Raw genomic sequence first — 27,695 nt, forward strand, 5'->3', positions numbered from 1 at the left:
TAGCATCACATAAAAGCTTTCTGGATGATAGGTATTTAGCCGAGTGTTAACATAATAAAACAACCATTTGGTAGCTGCAAGGCACCATTGGCTTCAGCATCTCAAATTGCCATAAATCAGATCAGTTTCCAGTCCAGAAACAACAGAGCAGTTGCCATTCACATTTACCAAAGGGTCTTATACTGAGGTGGGTGACCAGGTGACCAACCTAGTTTGCTCAAGATTATCAAATCCCAGAATAACGCAGACCTCTGGAGACCACCCTGCTCAAAGCAGCAAGAGCAGGCTGGGTTTCGACCAGCATGGCCCTCAAGGCTACCTCCATCCTATCTCTAGCCTTTCCTGGAAGACAGAACTGACCATGAACATCAAATCCTGCCCCTACCAAATATCGTGGATGGAATGTTCACTTCTCGTTCCATGCACCCCTCTGGCTTGAAGAGCTGTACCCAATCAAGCCATGCACATGGTCAGAATAACTGCAGTTTATCCTTGCTTCTCTAAGAGCTACTTACGCTGTCCCACCTTCAACTTCAGTGATGGGCTCCTCTGATGGGCCAGTGGCGAACACAAACCAGTTTGGCAAAGCCACATAGTCTGTGTTTGTCCTACCTGCAGCAGCCCTTGCCCATCACCACCCATGCACCAAGGGACCGCAGGACCCATGTTCCCTGTGCTAGCACAAAGCCACCAGCACTGCTGGGGTCACGCGGGTGGTCCCCATGGTAGCATGGTCTTGCCTTTGAGACATCTCTTGCATGCTGCAGGGCTAACGCTTTCCCTTAGAAACCAAATCTTGTTTAACTGCTTGAGTGTTGCTTGGCTGTGTGACAGCCTTGCTGCTCTGGCAGGTGACTGGGAACATTTTGTTGCACGATCTTTACAGTTTCAGGGAGGAGAAGCTTCCTCATAGCTGAGAGCAGCAGCAAGCAAGGAAGATGCACATTACAATAGACTTACAGAAGATAGGGTCTGTGTTGGACACCTCCTCACTGAGGCCTCCATGGCCATTTGCACTGGGAATAGGTCACTTCTGGCTTCGGCCTTTTGCCAACAAACTGGCAAAGGGAACGAAGCAAATCCTGCTGTGGGCAGCTGCAGACATCTTCCTGCGGAATCGACTATGCAAGAAGGGCTGGGTTTTGGGTGTGCTCCCCTTGTGTGGCTCCGAGCCCGGTATTGTGAGGGTTCCCTCTGAAGCAACATGTGGGAAGTGGTGGTGGAGGGACACCAGCTGTGGGGAGCAGGAGGGTGAAAGTGGGACCTTGGATTTGGGCTGTCCATCAATGCTGGCATTGATGCAGCAGGCTGGTGGTGGTGTCCAGGTGTAGAGCTGCTGCTGATGGCAGTTTTGGGTTGGAAATTGGAATGGGATGAACTGAAGGCAGAGGTGGGTCCAGCTAGAAGGAGCTGCTTTGGTTTGCTGGGTGCTGTTTCCTGCATTGGTACCCAACTGCTACAAGATTTCTGAATTTACACACACCATTAAGTCAGGACAGAATGGCCTTGAAAATGTATTCCCAGAAGTGCAAAGATAGTGTTGCGTGGATGGCTTTTCTACTCTGAAACAAACTGGTGCGTGCAACAGGCTCCCCCTTACCCAGCAAGTCATTTCCCTTTGCATTCCATCGGAGCTGCTGCCTCCTTTCCCTCCATCCTGCAAGAAACTGAGCAGCTCAACAAGGATGCAGGTGCACAAGCAGCTCTGCAGTGTATGGAGAAATCAGGGCACCTACACTGGGGCTGCAGAGGTCACACTTTGACCCACCAGCTTTTAGCAATGGTGACTGCTCAGCTGCAGTAACTTTTTGGAACCAAAGGATGCTTTAACCACTCCCTTGTGTAAGTCCTTAATGATGAGACAGCAAAGCTTTCTTCTTTGTATCACTCTCATTATACAGCCTATATGTGTGTGCTTATGGATTTTATTGTGATAGTCCAGAGCTTTCAAATGAACTTCTCAGTTTTTGTTAATTCAGCTGCTTAGGTGAGGCAAGGAGCATCTTACACACAGCTCAGGGAAGGAGTAGATAACTTCTGGATGACCCAGCTGCAAACCTAGGAATCCTACCAACGTCTCCAGACCATCACTGCTGCTATATTTTACTTTACTCCGTATCCTGAGGCCACCAAAGCCATCAGAAGGCCATCGAAGACACCCTTTTGAGTATGGGGCTTTCCTGCCAGCTGGACCACAGCACAGTGAACTCTTGTCACCTGCTCCCCAGCCTTTCCCCATCCTCCACCCGGAGATAATGCGCAGGGGCCCACGGGAGGCTGCAGAGGTGGGGCTGGCGCATGTTGTTCTCTAGCGCTTCGGGACTGGTAGAACAGCTCTTAGAGCACGATTTTACTTGGCACGGGCTGGTTTTGTAATGAAAGAAATAAGTAAGTAAGTGCCATCCTGCTCTGCTGGGAGGTTGAAGCATTTCCTTTCTACTTTTTTTTTTTAATGATCTATTTGTACCGAGGCCAAACACTGAATGCTTCAGCCTCAAAAATAAAAGTTTCAACAAGAACTGTAATTGGGAGGAAGCTACAATACAGGCACTCTTGTGCCTTTATCCATGCTGCCACGAGACAGCTTGGATTCTATTCTGTTCTATTCTATTTCATGTTATTCTATTTTATTTAATAATTTTATTAATTTTATTTTATATTTTCATGTTTTTCCTTTAAAGTGGAACTGAAGGAGTGCGTTGGTGCTGCTGACTCATCAGCTCTGGAGACAGGCTCGCCCTGTGTACGCACTCTATACGCACCCCCACTGAGACTCAAACACCTGGGGCACCAAACCAGGTTGGGAGGTAATAACCCCACAGAGATGGGGGATAGCTGGTGGATTTGGAGGAAGAGGTAGGGTCTTGAAGCGCACAGTGAGGTCTTCTTCTCCTGTTCTGGTGAGCACAGGAGCAACCGAGCCAGCATGGAAGAGGGAGGAGGACATAGGACTGGAGGCTGGCAGTGGGGGAAGGGATGGTCTACCTTTTTTGGCAGCACCTTAAAATCAGCTTAAAGCAATCATGAAACCATAGGGTAGTATTTCACCCCTTTTTACTGTGGTCTCATGCATGAAAGCGCCAATACAAGCGCCGGCTAGCTCATGTAAGACGAACATGGATGGAGGACAATAAGTTCTTTCTTAGGTCCCATCCAACAAGCATCAAATAATACTAATTTTCAAGTTTTATGCGCTGCGCTCAGCTGAAAGCCGCAGACGAAGCCTCACTCTAGCGGTGTGGTATAGGAGCATTTCTACCAATTTCAGTGAGAGCCCTGCAGGCAGACAGCTTGCAGGGACAGGCTCGGGGAGTTTCAGGAAGCTGCAATATAGAGTAAATAATAATAAGCAGAAATAAAAAAATAAATCAGAAATGGGTTACCTGCTCTGAAGGAACTGCTCTCAGATTTCCTGCAAGAAAGAAAGATCACCATGTTATTTACATTCCAGTTACCTCACTGAAAAACCCCAACAGACAAGGGTATGGTGTTAGGTAACTCTTTCACTTTTACGATAGGACGCAGCTATTTTATATCCTGTTATTCAATGGATGAATTACAATTTTTAATATGTTGTTTATACAAGTCCATACATGTGGGATGCGAGAATTCCCTCAAACAGTACATCAAGTTAAAGCAAAAGTGATTTTTGTGGATAGGGCAGTGTGGAGGCATGAGGCTGGCGAAGGATTGGGGTTCCCGCATTGTCTCAGCTCTGTGGGGAGCTGTAGCAGGTGTGGGATGCACACAGTGGGACAGAGCTGTGGCTGCAGCACACCTGCAGCAGGGTAGCTGTGGGGTGGTGAGCTGCCTGCCTGTTTGTCTTGTGTCCGGGAGGTCTTTGCAGCCCGTGTGCTGTCAGGTTGCTGCTGGAGGTGCTTGAGGATGAGGCTTCATGTTACAGCTTGAGCCGAATTAACAGCTGCCAACATCAAAAAGAAGTCCTGCTGCAGGCAATGTGCTTCTGCCCCTCACTTGGTGCTGTCTGTGGTGTTCCCTGGTCCCCAGGCAAAGCAGTTTTGTTCAGGGGATGGGCAAAAGCCAACAGGAAAGAAAACAATCTTTTTTTGGTTGGATTAATATGGTGGCGGTCCCCTGCGTGATCCCATGAATGTGAGTAAAAGAAGGTTGGAAGGGGGGAGTAGAACCTTCCCATTTTGATGGTGGCAAGTTGCTAGTTCAGCTTCACCGTAATGTGGAAGCGCACCTGTAGCTGGTTTGTTTGAAACTATCTATTTCAGTTGTGGCTATAGGAACCACAGTTATGTCTTGACTTTCCGTGTCAGTGTGCCTGGAGTCTGGCTCAGTTCCTGCATACCTGTCAGTATAGTGATGGGACACCTGGACAAGGCAGAAGATAAAAATCCTCGTTTCACCCCTTATGCAAATACACCGACATATCCCTGCCTGGCTGACTTTACAGGATGACTCTTTAACCATGACTTTCTTGCGCTGGACTACTCCTCTATTACACTGTTGCACTACTTTGATGCTGCTACAGCAGAGATACTGAACTCTGCCAAAGCAAGACAGCCACATCTGTTTACTCCAGAGCCATCTGCAGAAGTAGTGTAAAACACTGCTTCACAAGCCATGCAACTGGTGAGGCTCTGCTGCTGGCCATTGCACACTGAGTAAGAGAGCAACAATGACCAAAACTAATAAACATTTTCCCTGTCTTTGTCAAAACATGAATTGCACTGCAAGATAAGGAGATTCCAATAATCAGTTGATACATTCTATGTTGTGGGAGCTGGTAGCTGAGTCCTTATGCCTCTCCCTGCTAGGTATACACAAACCAAACTCACTCCGCAATACCACTGCCTTATTTAAATTCCCAGATCCAAATTCTTTCTCAAGATATCAATCACCATTATTTCTAGCTTCATCCCTTCATGCATATTTGAAAGAGATTTCTTCTCTTACCTTCCTGGCTGCTGGAAAAGGGTTTCCTCACCAGGGAGCTGGCGCGGCCGTCCGCTCCAGGCTTACACTCAGTGTCCTCTGCCTGTCTGCGGCTGGTGGGTCTTTGAAAACAAAACAGAAGTGATAGAAGGGGAGGGAGCAAGAAGAGTTGGGGAGACACTGCATAGCAGAGCAAGGCTGTTTTGTTTGCTTTCTATCTTTTCAAGTACACAGCAGCCTGTGTAATTCCCTGGCTACAAACTGTAGCTCTCTTTTATCAGATGCCAGTACGTTTGTTGACTGAGTGTCACCAGGATCGCTCATTTGGCCGTGCAGTCGCTCTAGCACCATCCTGTCATTCAAAGACACAGTGTAAAGCTGGTGTTTTTTGGAGCAATTAATGTTTTGTTAAACAGGACAGGCTGGGGATGTGCAATACACGTAGCGCACACGCCTGGCACTGCAGCAGGCAGTCGGGCGGATGCTGGGAGATGAGGATGTCAGACCCAAAAGGCAGCACTGATTTTCTGTGATTTTTCAGTTAAGCCTTGTCCCCACACCACTTCCATCATTGAAATCCAAGTTGCAAAGGAGCTGCAGGGAGGAAAACACCAGGCATGCGTTACAGAAAATGCAGATGGGGTTTTTTGTTCCTTTTTTTTTTGGTTTTGCCAGTCTCGGTTTCTTCACTCATCATTAACCTCTGCTTATGTAGGCGTGTGGAAAGACAATCCATTCCCAAGGCAGTGGAACTGGAAGTCTGGAGGCCATCTTGTGCTATTTTGGCTTGCCAACTCACTGCTCGTCCTGCCATCTGCAAATTGCCAAGTGCCTGGCAAAGTCCAAGGGAGGGTTGCCTTCAGCGAGAATGAGTCAAACAGAGAAAATAAACTAAACCTCTCCTACCAGGCCAGCTGGGAATCCCTCAGGGGGGAATTCTCCTCATTTGGGTGGCTTTTCCTCCTCCATGGACATAGTCATGTTTAACTCAAGTAGTGTTTTCCTCAAGGGTGGCTTTCAGATATGACAGCAGTGTAGTTGTGAGAATGAAAATGTGAACGCTTTTGTGCAGCGTAATTTGTTAAATGCCCAAGTGTAAAATCTCACTCGGCTTTGATAATACAAATAATACACTCCAGGCATAAAGAGCCCTTTATTACTGATGAGAACATAAATAATTAAAGAAAAATCTCAGATTTTCCCTGTGCCTTTGTCTTCACACTGCCAGTCAGGAGATAGCTATTCAAGCAGCTGGGCATCTGTAAAGCAACTAAAAGCAACTCTTCTCATCAGCTTTCCTGAAAACATTTTTAAGCTGCAGTAATGCAACTCTCTCATCACACTAAGCTTTATTGGTTCAGCAAAAGAAACTAAGAAACTTCATTGGAGACCAGATTATGCTGGTTGCAAAATCAGAGGGATCCTTCTGCTCTTCGACCCCATTATCTCCTCTGTAGTGTCTTGATCAGCTTTCTTACACACAGCCTCAGATTCTGCCGAGACCTGCAAATTGCTTTTTTGGCTGCCAAATTGCCATAACCCGTCTATTTTTATGTTTTAAAAGAGCTTAAAACCCTCCATCCTCTTTGGATGTGTCTTTAAAATTGACCAGTACTGGGAGGATTTCATGTATATCCGAAGGCTTAGAAGAAGATGTTACCTCTACTGAGCTTCTAGTTTTACAGTCAACAGACATGAAAAGCCCAGCGGGGATAAAAGGAACTTAACCAGTTCTGTCTAATGCATATAAATCTACCTAAGAGCTCAAGGCACTGGAAGTACTCAATGAGCCACATTTATCTCAGCCTAAGATACAAAAATGGGTCTTCAGCTCACATGCCACATGTCCCATTTTGATGCCAAGTTAATGTGAATTAAGAGACTGAGATGAATAAACAAGGTCAGTCTGGGCTGGGCCAAGTTGAATCAATGTAAAATAATTGTCAGTATTTTCTGTCAGCAATGCTGGTTTATCTTGGCCCGGGATTCTCAGCACTATAGATTATAAAATGTTTTCAGTGGAACAGTTGGCAGACATTTTATTGATTTTGCTTTGTTTTGTGAATGTTGGAAAAATTTCCATTAAGTGTACACGCTGCTCATGTGATGAAGCCAAACTGCTTTTCCAAATTTCTCTTTCTTCAAGTGTGCGATCGTGTTAATACGTTAGCAATCTGATTTAATCAAGAGGACCTTTGTCTGGAATCAAGAGGCCATAGAGCACACCTTGATGTGTCTCAAGTACTTACGGGCTAATAAGGGTCAATTTTGTATTTTCAAGGTGCTGTACACACACTGAGTAATTAATTTGCCCAACGTCCCTTTGAAGTTAGTAACATATTATCTCAGTTTTACAAATGTAGAAATTGAGAGTGCAACTTCGCACAGAGCCACACATATTTATTTGCCTGCTGTCGCGTTCTGGATGCATGTGAAGCTCCTGTTGCCTTCACCAGGGCTGGGCAATGGCAAAGTATGAGAAGGGAGGGAGCAGCAACCAGGCAGGATTAGCACTGCTGAGCTGCTGGATTCCACTTCCGTGATGAATTTCCTATACCACGTTGCCTTTTAATAGAGTTACTTTGGAACTGAAAATTGCTAGGACGGATAGAGCAGCTTGTAGGATTACTCCTGGACCCACAGCAGACTGTATTTCTCAGCCTATATTCCTGCTATTTTAAGACCAGGTTTGCTTTGTGGTTAAAGAAGACTTCTGAAAATAACAACTAATGGTGGAAGAACACAAGAGGTGTCATAATGGTGATGACTGCTTATTTTGTTTAATTGCACATCACAGTGGAGTAAGTAAGAAATCTGCTTAATGGGTTCTTTACATAACATACCAAAGGGGATACAGTGGGATAAGTCTAATTCTCTCTCTCTTTACACTGATTTAATAACTAATATATATGGATATGAAACTGGCATGCAGTTTTAATGCTTCCTGAGGTTTGATCAATTATGCTACTGAATCGAAATATATAAACATGCTTCTGAGCTTAAATAAAAGACTTCTATAAAAGTAGAAAAACATGTGTTTTAAGTACATAAGCAACAGGAAAGTTTTATGATAAAAACCACTGTGATGATATATACTTTTGCCTTCTATCCTAATCACGTGTATTGAAAGCAGAGATATCCCAGTGAAAATAGGAGTAGTTCTGGGTTGAGGGATGGGGACAAGGTGGATGGAAAAAGCTAAAAAAAAAAAAGCCTCCAACCCAGCTTCACATACCTCCTGACACTACCAACAAATGGAAGATATTTAAACCCTCAATGCATTATAGTATGGAGACAGAATGACGCATTGACCGCAGTTACCAGTGCCAATGGCTGAGGAGTGAGTGCACCCATATAGCTCTGTTCTGACTCTTATGTGCCAAATTCTGACACAGTCACTGGCTGACTCATCCAGAAATAAGCTGTCCCACAGGGAGTCAACGAGTTCCTTTAACGCATTGCTGAGAGGATTGGTATGCTACCTTGGTCCTCTGAACAACAACATCCATACCTTCTGAAAATATTTTCCTCATTTACAAGCAGCAAAAAGGTTATACTGATCAAAACGTTTCCATAAGGAGGTAACAAGAGTACTAAGAACACCAGAACTGCTAGACTATAACGTATCTGGCATGTGGAAGGGAAGAATAGAAGTGGTCAATGGCAAATGTAAGCCAGAGATGACAGCTTTGTCTTGTAAAATTATTCACTGGACTGTGCATTGTGCATTGGTGATATTTAACTGTCCTGTTCATGTCAGAGTGGAAGAACTCATGCAGCAGATAAAATGCCTCAATCTGGAGTATTCTTCTGCAATCTTTATAGCCCGTAACTTACTCTGTGTGTGTATGCACAGTTCGGGAAGTTGACTACAGTTCTCTGCTGACAGCCACACTATTGCTACCTTCACGAAATGCCATGGAGTTAAGCCAATTTTCTCTGTAAAACGTATTTTAGTCTCAAACCATATTCTCTCCTTTCTGACTGCCAAGGCAAGAAGAGAAGTCAGACTTTGTCTAGAATAAGATCTCAAAGAAATAAAACTCTAAGACTATTTTATGAACGATTATTTTGGTTCCAGCCTTTTCTGTCCCTTTTCTGTCTCTGTCCCAGGCTATGAGCTTTTCTTGTTAGGCAAAGGAGATGATGACAGGAAGAGTTAATTGAAGTGATTTGTTAATCAATCCAAACTAGCCTTCTATTACACATATGCAGACTCCAGGGTCCCTGAAGGGCATCAGCAACAAGATTCATTAAGTTAGTTAAACAGTAACATCTTCTGCTAGTCTTCACAGGGTCCTTGCCCAGGGCTTCTGTTTAGGTGTAATTCATGAGATTACACCTCACCTGTCCCAAAACAAAGGTTCTGTCAAAGTTGAAATACAGGAAAGAAAGAAGTCTAGGTATGTGCTAGAGATGAGCTTCCAAAAACTTGGGCGAGATACAGATTTGGGACAGTATCTGGGTCTGGCAGGGCTGCTAGTGTTAGAAATGTGGTCATGTAGGTCAATTGATTTCACAGGTTTGGTGGTCCAAAGATATAAAACCAAGGCAGACAACAAAAGATGCTAGAAAAGAAGGAAGAACAGCTGTCAAGTGCACTTGCTGAACATCTCTACAGTCCTGTTGTGGTGTTTTATATTGATTAGGGGAACCACTGCTACCCAGAAGACAGCAGAGCCTGGGAGTACTTGAATTCATGCAGGCCAAGTGCATGAGTGGTGCTACTGGCTTTGTGTGACTTACAATTAACTTGTATGAATGAGGTTGTGGGTTTTTTATAGCAAGGTTAATGACACTAAACACTGATGCTCTACTGGCAAAGTACAGATTTATTCTCGGTTGGAAGGGAGCTCTGGAGGTAATCTGGCCCAATGCTCTCCTCAAAGCAGATTCAACTCTTCAGTTACATCCGGCTTCAAGATGGATCTGCGACCCAGAAGAGACTTGTGCCAGATAACAACAGAAATGAACCATCAGCATTGGTGAGCATCCAGAAGGTCAGAAAGAGAACAGCAGTACATTCCCTCGCACTAAACTTGGAGCAATGCTCAGGATCCCAGATTTGATCTGACTCTTTTCACATCACCAGTAAGGACATTTGCTGTAGGAAGTCATGGTATGCCTTCATGCAGGGGAAGAAGCAAACAAAAGCTAAAGACTAAGCTTGCATGCCAGATTACCGATCAAGTCCTCAGAGACAGTATCTCAAGGATTTAAACGATGCTGAGGAGGCAAATCAACAAGTTGCCTGCAGTAATACATAGAAAGCATGGCTGAAGTGATTTGGCCAAGACAGGAGGCTGCATTGTGCATGCCATTGGGGAACAGAGTAAATCTATTACAAAAATGGGATTTTCTTCTGTTTCTCTTGAGGGGAAAGACTTCAGAAGTAAACAGGAAATTATTCAGGATGTACGTTTATCTCACCGGTGAGCTGAATACATAAACACCGAAGACCAGCGTCAAACAGCATGCGAAAGTCAATAATGAAACAAAAAATGACCAAGCTAACGAATGATGAAGGGCCTTCACAGGAGTGAGAATGTGTCCTGACTATTGATTTTGAAACTGCAGGTAGTAGTTGGAGGCTGGGAAGAAATGGACAGTGGAAATGTCAGATATGAATTTGTGATGTAGGAAATCGGTTAGAATAATAATGTTGCTGCGCACCGCTAAGATGCTCAGCTACAAGCACTATACAGCTGTGATTTCATAAACTTCACTGAATTTTAGTAAGGCACTATTATTGCCATTTTTTGAGTAAATTCACTGAGGCAGAAGAAAGCAAATATTGTTTAATTTGGGGTTCACATGTTGGATCAATTTTCCTCAAGTGCTGAGTAAAAATCTACCCATTATAAACCATGTCCTGTGCTGATGTCTCAGATTAGGAGCTGAATCTCTGGTAATGTTGAAGTATCTTGTCCACAGAGATGATAAACTGCCCAGCTGAGAACATCCCTATTTATGTAGGCTCCTAACATTCAGAACCTTCCTTCTTTATACAGATTTCACATGAAGAAGTCTGCTGCAGACTTGGCATCAGATGTAATTACAGAAAACAAACTGTGAAACTGGAGGCAAAACACAAGCCACAGTTACGTGCTTGTAACCGTCTGTGGGTTTTCTTTAAGCACACAGAAGAGGTTGTTGGAGTCACCTATGCCTCAGCAGGTGACCTTCCCAGCCAGTTGGTGCTGTCACAGGGAGTGCCTTTAAAACTCAGATCGTGTTGGCAGGCACCAAGTGACTGCGGCCAGCCAGGGGAACCATGAGAAGTTTTCCCTCACAGCTCTGCAAGAGGCAACCAAAACCTCAGTCCTCTCCTTAGGGAGTTCAGCTGTAAGCACTGGGTGTCAGCAGGAGGAGGAGATGGTCGCATGGACGAGGAGCTTGCTTTACGGTCACCAACCTGGCAAGAGGCAAACTAAAGCCTGAGGAAATCCCAGCGGTTCAAGCAGCTCTGGCTATTGCAAGGAGCCACTTGTGAGCCTCAGCAACTTTTGGTGACCCACCTGGGCAGGCACAGGTGAACATGGTCAAACCAGGCTGCCTGGGAGTAGGAGCGAAGTTGAACTGGGCAATCTCTCTCCCAAGATGCCTGATGAAGGCAAACGTGGGATTGCCAGAGATGTGTGAGTCATTGCAAGCTCTGAAAGGGAAAAGGTGAGCTGAAGGGAGGATAGCTTGTTTATACCTTGGGATCATGGCATGCTGGGATTAGCCTCTGCTCTAGTGCACTGTTAAAGTTGCTCCTTTTATTGGAGCGCTTGGAAAGTTGTCTGTGGTCAAGTAGAGTCTCCAGCATGATCTTACTGTCTTTATTATTTACCCATACCAATATGGTGCTATCTCTATCCCAAAAGTTAAGACAAGGTAATCTTGTGCTATAGTTTTAAAGGCAGGCACCACCTCCAAATCCATCAGGTATCTCCGACAGCTTTAGATGGTGTTCTGTACCCTAAACGGTGTAGGCTATGTATAAAATAAGTATTCCACTAGTGGCGTGCAGTTGGTATATTGGATATTATATCTAATACTGCAAAAGCTCAATCTCTTCATGTGAGAAAAGACAGAAAACTAGGTAATACATAGCTTTTCAGAAGAAATATGTTTCTTGGCCATTCACAGAGTGTTCACACTTATATACAAATGGTTAGGATGATTTGTCAATGTGGGAGTTCAATACTGTACTTACACTAGATTTCCTAAAAATGTTTCTACAAACAGTAGGTATAGAAAATAAAAATAAGTGTATCTATATACTCACTGGGAGCAAATAACTGTTTCTTTTCTATCAAGAATGAATAAAGAAAAGTAAGAGAAACAAATGCTTTCTTAATCTTTGCAGAAGAGCTGTTTCATTCTAATTTCCCAGCCGTTGCAAGGTGGTGTGCCAGCTCACTAGCAATAAAAGCACTTAAAAGAACCCCAACAGTCATCAAACTTGTTGTTTCTCTCAAAATAGGTAAGTTCCAGGTTCTAATCAACTTTGGAGGAAGGACACTCTGGAAAGATCATCCCAGGGATTTGACTGCAGGCTAGTGATGAGCTTACAGAAATCTGTAAAGATCATGTTCTGGTTTTGAAAGTTCTGCTTACTGTAGTTGTTCATTTGCTGCATTTCCATTGCTGTGTTTCTGTCTTCTGCACATTCATCAAGGAAGGCTATATTTGCCCAAATGGTTTAACTTGAAAATGGAGATGGCCATGCCATGCCCTGTCCTCCTGGCCATCACGTTCTTCTTAGTTCCTGCTTACTGTTTTAATGTTTTATTGTGTTTATAGTCATGATGCAGATGACAATTGAGGTTGTTAAGAAAGTTCAGAATATCAAACTTACATTTTGAAAGTATTTTAGTTAATTGTTCCTCCCTCCCATTTTCTGTTTTTAAATACAGGATTTACAAAACATCTTTGATAAACACATGAGCTGCCTGTGTGCCCCTTCCTGCACTGCTCACCTGTGGGAGCAGCTCTGTGCTGGTGGTCTGATGGCCAGACAGGGAGCAGGTGGATTGTGCTTGCCTCTGCGCTCTGAAGATCCGTCAATGAAAGCTTCCCGAGACGGGTCTTCTTCATCTGACTGCCCCAGGAATTCTGTTAAGATGAATCAAGGTATGATATCAGGCTTAGTTAATTTAAAAGCACCAATCAAGTTGACAACTTAGATGTTAATAAGGACAAGGGTGTCCTCTCTTGTAAAGGATAAAATTGAATGGAAAACCATATGCTTAAGCAGTTTTCACCTTTGAGTCTTCCCCTTGAAAAGGAGGACAAGTAGCTAATGACCAGCAACAATAACACATCTAAGAGTCTTTGGAAGGGAGAAAGTAAGTGAGTGTTAGCTTTAGTTAGCAAGGAGGAAATGTCTTCTCTAAATTGTCAAATACAGAAGATCCAGCTGGCTGCCAAGGTCTGCTGCATGTGAGTATTTCACTGTTGCCATACAGGTCCAAGTCTTATCAATTCGAGTGTTTCCCACTCGAAGGTTATGTGTAACTCCTTCCTTTAAAAATAAAGACTTCTTCTAGCTCTGTTTCAAAATATTCTGATTCACAATCAAGACCCTAAGTCTTCAGGTAGGTGAAGGAAGGGTCTCCAATTGCAAAGTTCCAGCCTGAGCCCTTTGGGGAAGGGAACTGTTAGAAAATATCTGAACCACTTAAAAATACAGATGAGGAATTGCATATTCTGTGTGAGACTTAATATAAATAAATAAAAAAAGTAATCAAACCACAGGCTGGCAGAGTTTGGATTAAGGAAAAAAAATCCTGTTACAGATAAAGACTTTAAAAGATTTTTCTCAAAGTCTCAAGACCCTTTTGCATTTATTTTCTTTTTCCTTTTTTAATCCTGTTTTTCTCCCCTTGTTCTCTGCCCTCACAGATCCTGTATAAGCTAATCTCCACGATACCCATAGCAACACCATGGGCAGCACAAAGAATATAACACTCTTGTGAGCGTTGCCGTACTGCTAGTTTACGTTTTGGCTGGAGACCCAGAATGTTCACCAGCTTAGGAGGGCAAATCTACCTTTAAATGTTTTTGAATCTCCGAGTCCTAAAAAGCTGTCAGATTGCTGCAGACTATTTCTACTCTTCATGTACCAACATATTATTAGCATCTGTGGTGTGAGAAAGGGTGAAGTGTGGCAGCTGATTTGGCTTTCTCAGGTAACTGATATTCTCTGCCTGTGCTGCTGTTTCCCACACATGGAGCGATGTGGGAAACTGCTAAAAACAACCAACCTGGTCAGGCGCAAAACACCTCCAAGCATGCAGACCACATTACAATAAGTAAAGGAGCTAAACTGGTCTTGGTGTAATTTCTCCTTTACCTTGAATAAAAATTCCAGAGAGAAGAAAAGGAGGTGAGAAAAAGGAGTAGGAACAATGCTCTACATCTAGGAAATTCAACTCCAAGGCAAGTAAAGTAGGTTTCTCTGGAGATCTCTTCTTGGAGCCTGATGCAGAGTGAGCAGCCAAGAGAATGATGGCAGGGTAGCAATATGGAGAACTTAAAAAGAAGAAACTGCTTGTGAAAAGCATGAAGAACTCTGGGAAAGGGCTTAGACAAAATTCCTATTGATGTGTAGCATGGGCAAAATCCACCACAGCTCTTGTGGGACAAACTTTGACAACCTCTGCTTGAGAGCACAGCTCTCGCTGCCAGGCTTCCTCCTATGAACTGAATCTTTGGTCCTGAACGGCCTCCCTGTTCACTTCACCTTTTAAGGAGGGAAATGTTTGTTAAACCTTTGAGTTTTCTAAATGTCAAAGCTAAGATGTATAGTGTGAGTCAAGCTGGTGTAATTTATCTTATTTTCCTCTCTTTTTCTTTTTCCACCTACTCAGTAATGTCCAAGGCCTACAGAACTTACCCATTAAACTTACAAACTTTCATCAGTATATGCCTATGGCTTCTCCTTAGACATTGCTGAGGCTGACCTAGCTCCAAGGATCAGTGGCATTCCAGAACATAAAACCCTGAGAGACGCTGGGAAAGGAGTGTATATTGAAAAAAAGAAACAAAATAGGACTGGGCAATTTTGTCTTGATCTCTCTCCATCATACCATTAATTTATATTTTCTTATTCCTGCTGAGAACCAGATCTGAATAAACCACAGACTTCTCATATCAATCACTTCAGTGTAACTAACTCATACACATGCTTTTGGTGGGACGTAGCAGTTTTGTAACATGGAGTGGGCTACAACTTGGAGGTATCCAGTCCTCACATGGCACACTTCTAATATATGAATACTATGAGCAATTATAACCAGTGCCACTGACTTTGATATTTTGCTCTGTGGATGCAGTACAGCTATACCCTATTAAATAATGCTACTGGATCCATAGGGACCTCATGTAAAACAGAGCAGTCTGTCATACACAAGCACATTTGTAGTTAAAATTGGGGGATGAGGGGGATTCTTAGCCACAGGAGTGCAAATAAATTTCTTTGCACTTTCATATCTAAATTAAATATCTGAGACTGACCTTAAATTTAGAGAAGTTATGAGGATTGAACCTATTCTAGTCTCGGTATACAACTGCAGTGTTGCAGTAGAATGTTAGATAGGATCAGATGCCAGCTGTGGTTCAAAACCACAAACCCACCAGATACAAGCTGTAGAGTAAAGAAATAAACAATTTTTGTTGTGGGACATTGGACTGCACTCCCTGTGAGAAATGCTACAGCAGAAAAATAAATGCGCAAGGAATACTGTTTAAACAACACAGCCCTTCCCAAACCAGAGGCAACATATCCCACATTTAAGGAAAAAAGGAAAGGAGTTTGGCAACAGCATCGTAGAGCTGCGAGAGGGTGGTGGTCCTCCCATCTGAATAAGGGCTCTGGCTGGGGCTTGATATTTAATAAAGACTTTACTTTGTGCTAACATTGGAGTTATTACAAGTTGCACCTTATATTTTGTATTCAGGTATTCTGGAATCTTCTGGCTTGTTACACAATAAAGGCTTGCTGTTTTTAATTCTAGCCTAAGATTTACCTATCATGTGAGGATCTAGGAATTTGAATTTTAAAAACTTGAGAGTTGGTATCGTGGCTAACGTTTCATCATTAATTTATTAGATGCAATAATGTGAATTATAGTGTGCTAAAAATCTTTATCTACAAAATCCCATTTGTCATGATCAGTATCAGCATAATGGTGTACACACACAACCACACAATGTGCATTCTGCATTTCTAAAATTTGCTTATAAGCTGCTATTATTACATCTAGCAACTGTCTGAAATAGCCAAAATGTTTCCTTACAAGCCTAGTAAAAGTTCTCCTATGCTTTCATGAGCAGGATGCTCTCTGAATGCCATACACAGCTGATGAGATCTCATCCTTTCCCTGCTTACATACGTGTCATTCTTTAACCATATCTATTCTCTTTTGGATCTGTGTCTTCAAGTCAGAAGTTGTTTCCATTCTCCAGTATCCTCCACCGGACTTTCAGGGATAGAAAATGCATTTTAAAACGTGCAATGACATGGTAAAATGAAAACCTTCTTTTAATATTGTTTGCAAAATTGACAGCTCTACTTAACAGAAGCCATTAGATTATTTAGAAAGTAGCAGCTGCTCTCGTAAAAATGCGTCCTTTTTTTGGGGCATGAAAAATAAACTAGCTGATAAGAGAGAGATAAGCCATTTGACTTCTTCTTTGTGTGCCTGGCATGGTATGCAGAACCAATTCTGTACAATCTGATGTTTACAGAGCAATCGTCATGTACGACCTCCTTAGGCAACAGGGACACAAGAAGCCTGTAAAACGCTGAAGCAAGCATTTAATCAGAAGTCTTCATGCTGATCTTTGAAAAATTCAATAAGTTCAAAAAATGTAACTCCTTCCAAAGATAAAACACCATTTTTTTTTTGCTTCAGGAGTTGCAAATATATCCCAATGAACTCCCAGTGAACCACACAGACCAGACATACTGCTCTTCTTTTTTTTAAAGAAAGAAGTAAATAGTAGAGTTCTTCTGAAAGAAACAAATCAAGGGTCTGAAGAAATGCAAATGGTTAAGCAAAGCGAGTGCTGCAAAACAGTATAGTTTAGTAATAACCCAAACAATCACACTTTTAAAATAGGCATTTGAATAGCTATTTCCATGTGAATAGGTTCGTATCTCCTTTTATTATGCATTAACTTCTTTTTTTATTTTAATTTTTTATTTTGACCTATTGAAATGAAACTCAAGCTTTTGCCAGTTTATTAGGGGGGTTTGTTTGTTTTTTGTTTAAATTTAAGGCAAATGATGGCTGCAGGAGGCATGATATTGAGCATGATCTCATACATTTTCTGGCTGCTCCACCTTAACTCTATCCTGGGTTTTCTCAAACCACACGCAGGTATTTCCAAAGCCACTGGGTAAAAATTCTTTTGGTATCAAAATTAGTGGGAACTTCCATTGCCGATTTGAGCATCGTCAGCTCTTTTTTTCTGGCTTCAATTGTTCTCCAGAAAACGTCTTTCTAAAGAAACAGATTGCAAAAAAATTGTTTAGTTTCAACAAATTCCTGCAGCAAAACCACACAGCTTTGTCTGTGTGTGTGTAAAAATGTAACTCTAAAGTTCTCTGCTTCTTTTGGCCTAGTTTTCCACAGTTTCTTACTTTTAGATTATTTTGGTGTTGTTTTGTTAATTCCCAGCGCTGACATGTTTTAATTTGATAAATTGTCAAAATATTGTTTTTATAGTACTTCTAAAACTCATTGAGAACAGCTGTTACTGCTGAGCGATCTGGAAAAGGTACATTAAATCAGAATGTCTCCCATTTTTGTTGTAATTTAACAATTTGATACCTGAGAAGATAAGGCACTTCAATCACTACTAAGTAGAAGCAACCCTTAATGGCAGCATAACATGCCATTATTTCACTAATGGGATATTAGGTGTATTAGCAGCAGCAAAACTGTTTCAATGGGTGTGACAGGAAATGTAGGAATTAGAATAAAAGTTGTGTGATAAAACTAAAGAAGTCGTCAACATTTATAAACAACTCAATTTTTAGCATAGACAGTTACATTTCACACAGCAGTCTGCTGCAGCTTGCAGTGAAACCTGGGTTTAAAACTTTCTGCAAATGGAAATGCCAAGTCTTTACCAGTTCTGGCTGAGATTTCAATCTCTGCTACTCATTTGCTCTGCGAAAATCACACACAAAATTAAGTTAACCACTGTATAGGCTGAATGGTTGATTTTATATTTCCCTGGAGCCTAAGTAAACAGGTTTCTTAGAACTACCTTAGCAGTGCCAATATTATTTAATTTGGGGGGGGGGGGGGTTTAAAGGTGTTTCTTACAGCATGAACCAGATGTGGTAGTACTAAGCTGAGACGGGTTGCTGAAAGAGGCTGAATAACCAAGGCTTTGCTTCAATCCCAGGCCCTTTCACTTCAAAGGCTTGACTAGTGTCCCAGCAATAGAGATCTTGCACCTCTAGATTTTATCAGTTTCCCTGAAACCATGTGAAGTTTGCCTTGTAATCTTGGCAGCCAGCAAGCGGCTCTCCTCTGCCTCTGCGGATGCATGTTAACAAGCTGGAGTGCCAAGACGCAGGATGAGCAACCTAAGGCTGCTATTGCTCAGTAATTACAGCAGGCACAGGAGGGAGGACATTCCTGGTGACTATGCATTTTCTTTGTTTGGTAAGTGCTACTTTGGACCAGGTCTATTTTTTTCTTCCTTCTTTTCATTGCAAGTGACTACCTAGAAATACCTGTTCTAAAAGAAAGCTGGGCAAAAGGTGCTGGTGAGCAGAGACATTCCCATTGTTTGGTTTGGGGATGCAGCAGTGGAAATGTGGGTGCATGCCTCAGAGTATCTCAGCGAAAGCATGCAGGGAAAACCTGATTATTTGTAAGTGATGCTCTAAAGACTCTACAGAGCAAAAGTGCCTCCGGCAGTGCAAGCCCCAACCCACAATGGGCAAAGCAGGCACTGCCGAACTTGTGTGTTCCTTCAGCTGCTCTTCGTGACGTCCATGTGTGGGGCACACCCTCTGCTTGGCACTTCCAGTCCAAGGACCAAGCGTCTCTGCTCCTGGCTTCTGCCCTTCAGGCATCCAGAGCAGGGATATGTGCCGGTCAGACTGGAGGCAGGCAGGCTCAGGGGAGAAGAAAACCATTTCAGGGGGTTAATTGAAAGAGAAATACATCTACAAACACAAGATGCAGAATGGAAAGCTGCAAATGAATGCTGCCAGCTGGAAGCTGGCCAAACTGATAAAGCAGAAAAGAAATTGAGGGTTAAATGTTTTGGATGCTGAAGGCTTGGAGTTCAAAGAAGAGCTCAAGGAAACTCCCAGACACCAAATCCATACAAAGAGGCTCTAGACAAACACAAGCCTTCTGCAGGACAGCTCTATCCCAAACAGAGTTTCCAAAAGCAATGGTTAAGGGATATATTTCAGCACCTGGGAGCTCTTGTGCAAGGGAAGATGATGCCCACTGGTGAGCTATGGCTGCAGGGCAGAAGGAGTTGTTTTCCAGAGGGAAATGGCTGAGAAGTGCATCTGCCCATATTGGGTTGGAAGAGCAATGTCTAGCTGTGGATGTATTTTCATTGCTTGGTAGAAAGAGGCAGAAGGAAGCTGCATCTGCAGGCCTTAAGGTGAAGGGAACCAGGGCAAGGCTGGAGGTCCCTGACTTTCCTGGAGCAACAGCTCCTGTCCAGGTCAGGAAGGGGTACTGTACTTGATGACAACTCGAGTTTTCACTACGTATATAAGGACTGAGGGATTGCAACTAGAAACTCGTGCCTAAATCACAGGAAGAAAACACCATTAGAAGGATGCTTTCTTTTTCTCTATTTTGGGTCTGCATGGGCTGCTGTTTTCTACACAGTGGATTGGGAGTAGGAAAGCTGCCTTTTTCCACTGGACCAGGAAGCTGGACTCAAAACAGAGGATGGGACAACTGGTAATGTGTCTCTTTGATATAACACTCTCCATGCCAGGCCCTTCTGGTGGTTTTGTGACAAGGACCCTGGCACTGACCCTTACCTAGAGGCTATACGAAAAGATCACTGTGGTCTTCAGACAGCCTGTTTCAAATCAGCTGAGGTCAGAGTCCTTTACAAATGAGGTCTGCGTTGTTATCTCATGCTCCAGTGGGGTATGAGAGTGGCACAAGGACAGCACGGCACAGCTGCATGAAGGAATCTTAGTGCAGGAATTACGTTTACAGGTGGGAAAACCTTAGTTGTAATATCAACACTTTTAGAGCAGGTGCATAACTATGTCATAGAACTGGAGCAAGGCTGGAGTTCAAGAGTTAGCTAATTGTATCTCTCTCAAAAGGAATTGCCTCAGACCAGTTAATTGTCAAGATAACGAACTGCAGCAGTTCTCATTTGGAGCTGGGCCACTAACACTGATCTGAACTGTATTTAAACTCTTGATGACAGAGACTGAAAAAGATATTGCAATACTGGAGGTACAGGTTCCTAAAGGAAAACTGCATGTACAGCTGGAGTTGAGAGGCAGCAAGGGCATGCAAGTACACATCCTGCATATCCTTTAGATATGAAGAAATTCCCTGGGGCACTGACTCTGGTGCCTGGGCAGGTAGAGTTCATCTTGAATCTTTGGGAGTGATTGAGGTCCAAAAGAATAATACAGTACCCATCAAGTCTCAATTTCTGCAATATGAGATAACACAAGCAGAAATTCTAGCTCCCCCCTTCCAAAAAAAGAAACAGACCCCAAAAGTAATGACTTGACGTTACTGAGCTTTTTCTGTTAGCTGCAAGAAAAAGCTCTCCTGATGCCATGAATCCCATGGCATTGTATTCTCCCAAGTCCCAGGTCACTACTGAATTTTTGTCTTCTGTGCAGCAGTTGACACGGATGAGTTTGGAGGAGAGGAAAAGCAGAAGAAAGCTTCATAAAATACAGGCTTATCCCAATAACTCTCCTCCATTTCTGCTGAAAGTGAAGTAGACAGCACCAGGTAAAATGAAATTACGTAAGTTCTTGTGCCAGACCTTCTCCTCTCACTGCCAGGCATTCCTTCCCCCACAAGAGAAACACGGACCAGAATAAATCCCATACATTGACTTAGGGGAACTGAAAAGAATCAGGGACGAGCAATACCATCCCTGAAGGATGCTCCAGACATGCTTAAGTTGGGGCGTGGGACTGAGTTCCCTTGAGCTTCACTGGGATGCTCCTCCAAAGAAGCCAGGACAAAGCCTCTGCTGCCACTCTCATCTGCTATGAATGGAGCAGGACACATTGAAGTCTCTTCTCTTTGTGCTCCATCAGTGCTTTTCGGTGTTAGACAGAGCAGGAATGCTTTACAAAGTTATTTCATGCTGATGGTTTAAGCAGAAATAATGTCAGGTAAAGACCTTTGACAAAGACAACCTGACTGGCATACCCTCTTTGGGAAAAGGATGCACTGAAAGGAAAATGGTTGTTGATGACTGTGCAACTATGTTGGTGCCTAAAAAAGCAATCAACATGAGAAATTAGCCAGACAGATTGTTTCAGAGTATTTCTTTTGAATGGTCTACTCTAGGAAGGAAATACTTTCTTTCTCATGCTGTTCAGAAAAAAACATTCTTTAAATCCACTTAATTTAGAAGAGTAAGGTGGCTTTTATTTTGGAGTAAGTGCATCCACAGGTAGAGTTCTTTCAAAATAGCTAATCTGGTCATTGCCACATGTAAACAAGCCCTTATAAACTGATGGGGATGGTAAGGAATCCATGAAGGCATGGCCCAGGACTTCTTGTTCAGTTTGCAATACTTACTTAGACCTATGTTCCTCAAGGCTAGTGTAGTGATCAACAGAGCTTACAGAAAGCCAGGTTCAATTTAAACAACATCGTCATATGTTTGAAAAAGAAATGAGCTTTTGAAACTGTCTCCTCCTGTTGTCCCTCAAGTTCCAAGTCTATCTTGAGAGTTGATCCTCACTTTTAATACCGCAATCAAGTGATAATCTAGGATTTAGTAGATCTCAGATGTTTTGACTGCCCATAAGGTTGGGTCTAAGGCTGGCAGGGACGGGAGATGAAGGGCGTGCAGCCTCTTCTAGAACAAGCAAGCAGCTGAAAAAAGGTAACTTTACATTGCTTGCAACTAGTTTCTTGGCTTTGGCTGCAGTAGAAACGTCTTGCTGTGTGCAGATTGCAAAGAAAGGCTTAAATAAGGCAGAAAATTACAGAAAGAACAGATCTTTGCAGAATGGGTTATGTCATCTTGTGCAACATGTAGGATGCTTATCTTCCAAAGACTTCTGTGCTGCTGGAGTACTTCTGGGAAAGAAAGGGCCATCTCAGACTGGAAATCTGGGCTGAGGTTGCTCTGACTGTGCTTGTGGTGGCTTACTGCATGTGTCCACACAGCGTGGCAGCAGCAAGAACTATGTGGGAGATGCAAAGTGACCTAGATCAGCACCCCTAATTCCTGCAGCAGTTCTAGCTGCTCTGTCCCGTGCAAGTGTGATGTGAACCAAATACCAGTCATGTTAGAGAGTGACCTTGTTTTCTTAGAGAAACCTGTGTAAAAATGGATATAACAACACTCTTGACACCTACCTCACAGGATGTTGTGAAGCTTAATTAAATGTGAGCAAAAGCAAAAAGCATTTTGAGATCCTTAGATGAAAGAAGTTTTTATAAATGCAAATTATAATAATTATGGATAGTAACCACCATCAACTACTGAAACAATTAATTCAGGTTGCCACAGGCCATCACAACAACGTGTGCAAAGAAGCATCAGCCATTTAATGACATATATGTTGCGTGAGAACTCTAATCCTTAAAAATGCTGTAAACAAAGAGGAAAAAACTAGACACTCGGGGCTTGCAGTTGGTGGAAGTTTCCTCTATTGCTTCCATCCCCCCTGTGTTTACATTGTGACTCTTTCCCTAGGAGAAGAGCCCACCTTAAAAGTTGCATCAGTGGCATCATTTTAAGTCTGTATGTTTTTTGTATTTTATGTTGCAAGGAAACTGAAAATGACTGCAAGTAACTTGGCTCACAAAAAACTGGGAAACACATAAACATAACTCTGTTTTTTGTTAATTCTCCCTCTCACCCCCCTCTCCCAGCCCCATGGCCCAGCCTGCCTGTAGCATCAGGGAATAGACTTTAGCTACAGGGTATTATCCAGCTGACTTTCCAAGGGTGAAAACAAAAGCTAAGCAATCAAGATGTGTCTGGCCAAATACTTAAAGGCCCAGTGCACACATTTAGTTGACAACTGACTGAAATCTGAACCATTTTGCTCAGCCTTTCTTGTTGCTTCAAAACTGATTTGAGCTTAAATAGCTAAAACCTACAGGTGTTTAAATGCTCTCCCTTGTCAGCAGAACAGCCTCATCAGACATGGTCTGAGGATGCGGTCAGACTGGAAGAGATATCCTAAGACCCCACAGGTGAATCCCAAAGAGCAGGCTAGCCCACCTGTGCCCCTCAGGCTTATTTCATTGCTTGCCTTTAAAGACTAAAATGCAGAAGAGTAGTAGTTACTAAGCACCCAACTTACCAAAGCAATTAGGCTAAATTCACTGCAGCTAGAAATTTAAGCAATGCACTGAATTTAATTTGAGAATCCATGGTCATAAGACTGAAAACTTTAACATTTAACCTAGCAGCAAATTAAATCAGCTTTCTGATCAAGTGAAAAATTCTGTGCTATTGAAGTTTGAAAGTGCGAAGCACACACTTATTAAAAGGATTTTTTTTTTCCTTTTTCTTTTAATGAAGAAAAACTTGGGACCAGTTAGTTGCCTAATCCAAATAACAGAAAAATGGGAATAGTATCTGTAACTTAAGTCCAAATTACAAAGCTGTATATTTCTGGCATCTGCCAGACAAATGTGATCATAATCAGTGGGTTTCATGGAACAAAAAATGTTACTCTTGTTGGAAGGTTGTATAGACTAAACTTGCCCATATCAATGAGCTCAATACCTGCAGAGATTAACCAAAGCTAGCTTTCCACATACCAAAATTGAAAATGCCTATGTATTTTTTCAGTCCCTTTAAAATTAATTACTATAATGCCTTTTGTCCTTCAAGAATTAGGATACTAAGTTGGGAATTTCTTGGATAAGTTTTCATAAAATGAGGGCCAGGTTTTAATGGGGTGTCTGTGTATGTGTGTATCTGCATAGAAAACTGGCAACACTGGTGCAATGTATAGCAAACAACAATAGGTACCAACATGTTATTCCAAACCTCCAAAGTCTAAAACTTTATTGTGATGTGTATACGTGCAAAGTCGTGTGTTTGCGCATGCATATATATACACACACAACATGCACACTGACATCCTGTTGCTAAGCTCTCTTAATGACACTTACGCAGTGCTCTGTTCAACATCTCTTGGCTAAATCCTACATCATGAGATAAAACTTGGATGCATTTTCTAAATGCACCTCAAGGCTCTAGGACATAAAAGAAGCTGGGGTATTAGAGCACGCCTTGTTTTAACCATCTCCGGAGCACCCTGACCGACACTTCACAATTCACAAGAAAGGTGTGGCTAATAAAGCCACTGAAGCAGATATAAGGGCAGGTCCTCCCTGATAGGCATTTACGGCCTGTCACTCACGCACTGGAGCACTTTGCTGCACAGACTTGCTGATAACCACCAGCGCATTCTGTGGTTTGGGTGCCCAAAGGCCTTAAAAGCCGATGTGACCCTATCGGCATCTGAAAACCCCAACTGATGGATTGACACTTTCCCTCCACCCCTTGCATTAGAAGAGACTGATTTAGAGGGAAGACATAAAGCTTTGGAAAGGGGACAACTACCCTTTCAAAAGAGAAATGCCACCTTGTAGAAACAGCAGGGTTTTCATTCCCAGGCTGTTTTTTTCATTCCCTGGAAAGATCTTCATCCGACTGGTAACCCCCAATTACAGAGTGGCATGAATACCAGAGTGGTTTTTCCTTTTAAAACCTCATGGAGGTAGTTTACACTATATGATGCCTTCTGCAAACACGAATACTTTCTCCCTGCCCATTTGAATAAACACTGTCAGCAGGAGCAGTGGCTGTGGATGCCACCCGGGAAGCTCAGAGCCCAGGAGGCAGCTGTGGGCAGCTCCTGATGTTACCCGTGTTTCTGAAGGGAACCAGGAGGAAAGTCCATGGGAAGAGATGCAAAGAGCTGATGCCTGATGCCAGGGAAAAAAAATCACCATGGCCCCACTGTCCTATTTCATTCCCTTTCTTGCTCCTTCTCTCATTGAAGTAGACAATAGGAGTTTAGAGATAAGAATTTGTCCCAGACAGATGCTCACCTTTTCAGAAAAAAACATTTTTTTAAGAGTAGGTAGTTAACCTAGACTGCATTTTCTGATATCTGTTGAACACAGCATTGTTTGTCAGCCACTCCTTTCATCACTTAAAGTGCATTCTGTATCCATGGAAAGCAATTAATGTTCAATAGGGAAAGTTCACCCTTACAAAGCACCTTTTCACATTCCTGCACTTCCACAGCAATCTTTTTCTTTCCTTACATGCCACCACCAGTCCTTCTCACACAGACATGCATCACCCAGAGATGTTTGCTATCTACCTGGTTGTCACTTTGTCCTTGCAGTCCTTCCTTACAGGCTGACTCTGCTCCCTCTGCTCTTCTCTGACTTAGGGTGGAAACTCTTCCTTGCACTTCATGTTTTATGGGATGTTTTGGGACTGGTTTTGGCTGCAAGTGGGAACTCAGCCCACTGCAGGGAGAAGGGATCAGTCAGAAGGAAACTGTCACCATGATCCCCTGTGATCTGTGAAGAGTGGCTTGAAGCAGTACTGTCTACAAGAACAGTGCTCTGCTTGAAGCAGCCTTACAGATCTCTGCTGCTTTCGGGTCTGTTGTACTATGATTTTTCTTCAAAATCAGCAGATATTACCTCTGGACTCACCTAAACTAACTCTGGGTGGGAGTGCCATTGAGCAGCTTGTGCCTGGCCCTGGAGCCTCTATTTATACCTCTGCTGGGGCCCTGATTGAGCAGGGTGTACAGCCAGCTACAGAGGCCAGTGCTGGGGGTTCTTGAACTGCTAACCCAGCTAGCAACTTCATCTGCTCCCTTTGTACCACAAACAAGAAGAAGAACCTGGTCTGAAAACACATGTGAAAATAAGGAGTTCAATTTATATTTCAAAATCAAAACAGACTGTAGGATACCAGGAACTTTCAAGCCCCCATCACTACAAATATAAAGAAAGATTTAATCACTGCTATTTAAAACAGTAGAAAGCAAAAGAGAGTTAGGATACAAGTAAACTAAAGTATAGGAGACAGCCTTCTAGGCAAGTGGAGTAGCACAAGTATGGAAGAATATCATTGTGGCGACTCTCAATATGAAAATGGTCAAGGATTACACCACAATCTTGCATTAGCAGGTGGCTGGGGCCATTTAATCAGGCATCTTTTTTACTCCTAGTACCTATAATTTTCTATTATAAAGGCAAGGTAGGCAAGGTCAAACTGGCACATGAGACTTTACTTTTCTCACCCCCATCTTGAAGGGGGCAGGGCTACCAAATTTTGGAAGCCTTTGCTCTCGTGATGAGAACTGCAGCTATCCAACACGGGGAATTGTAGCAGAGATGGTACCTGAGGATCCTTGCCTTGGCTGGGATTACTCTGGGCTGTAGAGCGCCTGCTCAGGACTAACCACTCATGCGTCATGCAATTACTAGAAAACTGGAAGTAGCTAAAAGAAAAGCCAGCATGCTCAGATGCTTATCACAGCAGCATGGTGCTACTCAAGATTTAATCTATCAATATAAAAAACCCTCACCAAGTTCAAGCGATGCTCACAGTCTCTTCTATCTCAAAGGAGAAGTCGAAGCTGAATCCAAACAATCTTCTTGCACAACAGATTCCCTGATCCTGGTGCAGGCCAAGACGATTTAGCCATTATGCTGACCTGATCTAAATCTGACTAAAATTAATGGTGGAAACATTTCCAGTTTCAAACATAAGGCAAAAAATTGCTATCTTACAAGTACTTGGGGTATTCTCAATACCGGTATTTTTTAAAAAAATTTTCTTCTGAAAATCCTTTTTTTTCCCCTAAAAACCTGATTTTTATTTTAAAACTGTACTTTCAAAACTCCCACATAACCAAAACCTGTTTGCTACCTTTGCCATCTCTTTTCGAGAAGTGCCTGAAACTTTGTTTGAAAACAACTGAAACCTCCTTAACATAAGTCATGTTTTTACTATTTCTTCATCATGCATACCACTGATACACCAGAATAAGGTACTATTTCAGACACAAAAACATGCTTTAAAACTTGTTTTAAAAGTTTTTAGATCCTTTTCTTTTGAACGAGTGGAACTTTAAGTTGCTTTTCTAATGCAGTATTTTAACCAACTTGTGCAGGACCCATTTATAAGCATCAACATCATTAAGCATCAGCCTACACGAGTAATTTAACATTTGACTATGGGCAAAGCAGTTTACCTCCTGCAGACTGCAAATTACTGAAAGTATTGACTGTTTCTTTTGCCCCAAAATAGGGTGTCAGATCACTGTGTGCAGAAGCTGTTGTCCTGGTTTTGTAAATATTGCACTTCTTTAACAACTGCAGCACCAGGAACCTGAGATACACTGAATGAAACGCAGATGTATCTGTTAGCAAATGACTTCAATGAGGTGATGGAAAAAAAAAAAAACTGAAATAAAATGTTTCCTGCTTTCTTCAACCTCTTTCTTCCTCTCAGTTGCAGACTGTATTTTCCCCGAGTTGAAAATGAGAAGTTTAGGATGGGGTGGTATCCCTGCACAT

General features: G+C 42.6%; 1 protein-coding gene across 3 annotated transcripts in view; it reads right to left on the reverse strand.

Annotated features, from left to right (window-relative positions):
* The window catches only part of WDPCP (WD repeat containing planar cell polarity effector), a 158,192-nt gene that overhangs the window by 4,637 nt on the left and 125,860 nt on the right, over window positions 1-27,695 (reverse strand). For 2 of the 3 annotated variants that reach the window (XM_057423340.1, XM_057423338.1), the window contains exons 16-18: window positions 12,873-13,008; window positions 4,927-5,027; window positions 3,384-3,412 (exon numbers count right to left, since the gene is read on the reverse strand). In XM_057423340.1, coding sequence (XP_057279323.1) covers window positions 3,384-3,412; window positions 4,927-5,027; window positions 12,873-13,008 — 266 coding nt within the window. Of the gene's footprint in view, window positions 1-3,383; window positions 3,413-4,926; window positions 5,028-11,423; window positions 11,561-12,872; window positions 13,009-27,695 lie in introns of all 3 variants that reach the window. The other variant, XR_008974053.1, reaches the window with a different exon arrangement.

Source organism: Pezoporus wallicus, unplaced genomic scaffold (assembly GCF_028554395.1).
Source record: "Pezoporus wallicus isolate ANWC-B61680 ecotype Strahan unplaced genomic scaffold, APGP_CSIRO_Pwel_v1 contig_4191, whole genome shotgun sequence".
Taxonomy (NCBI): Eukaryota; Metazoa; Chordata; class Aves; order Psittaciformes; family Psittacidae; genus Pezoporus; species Pezoporus wallicus.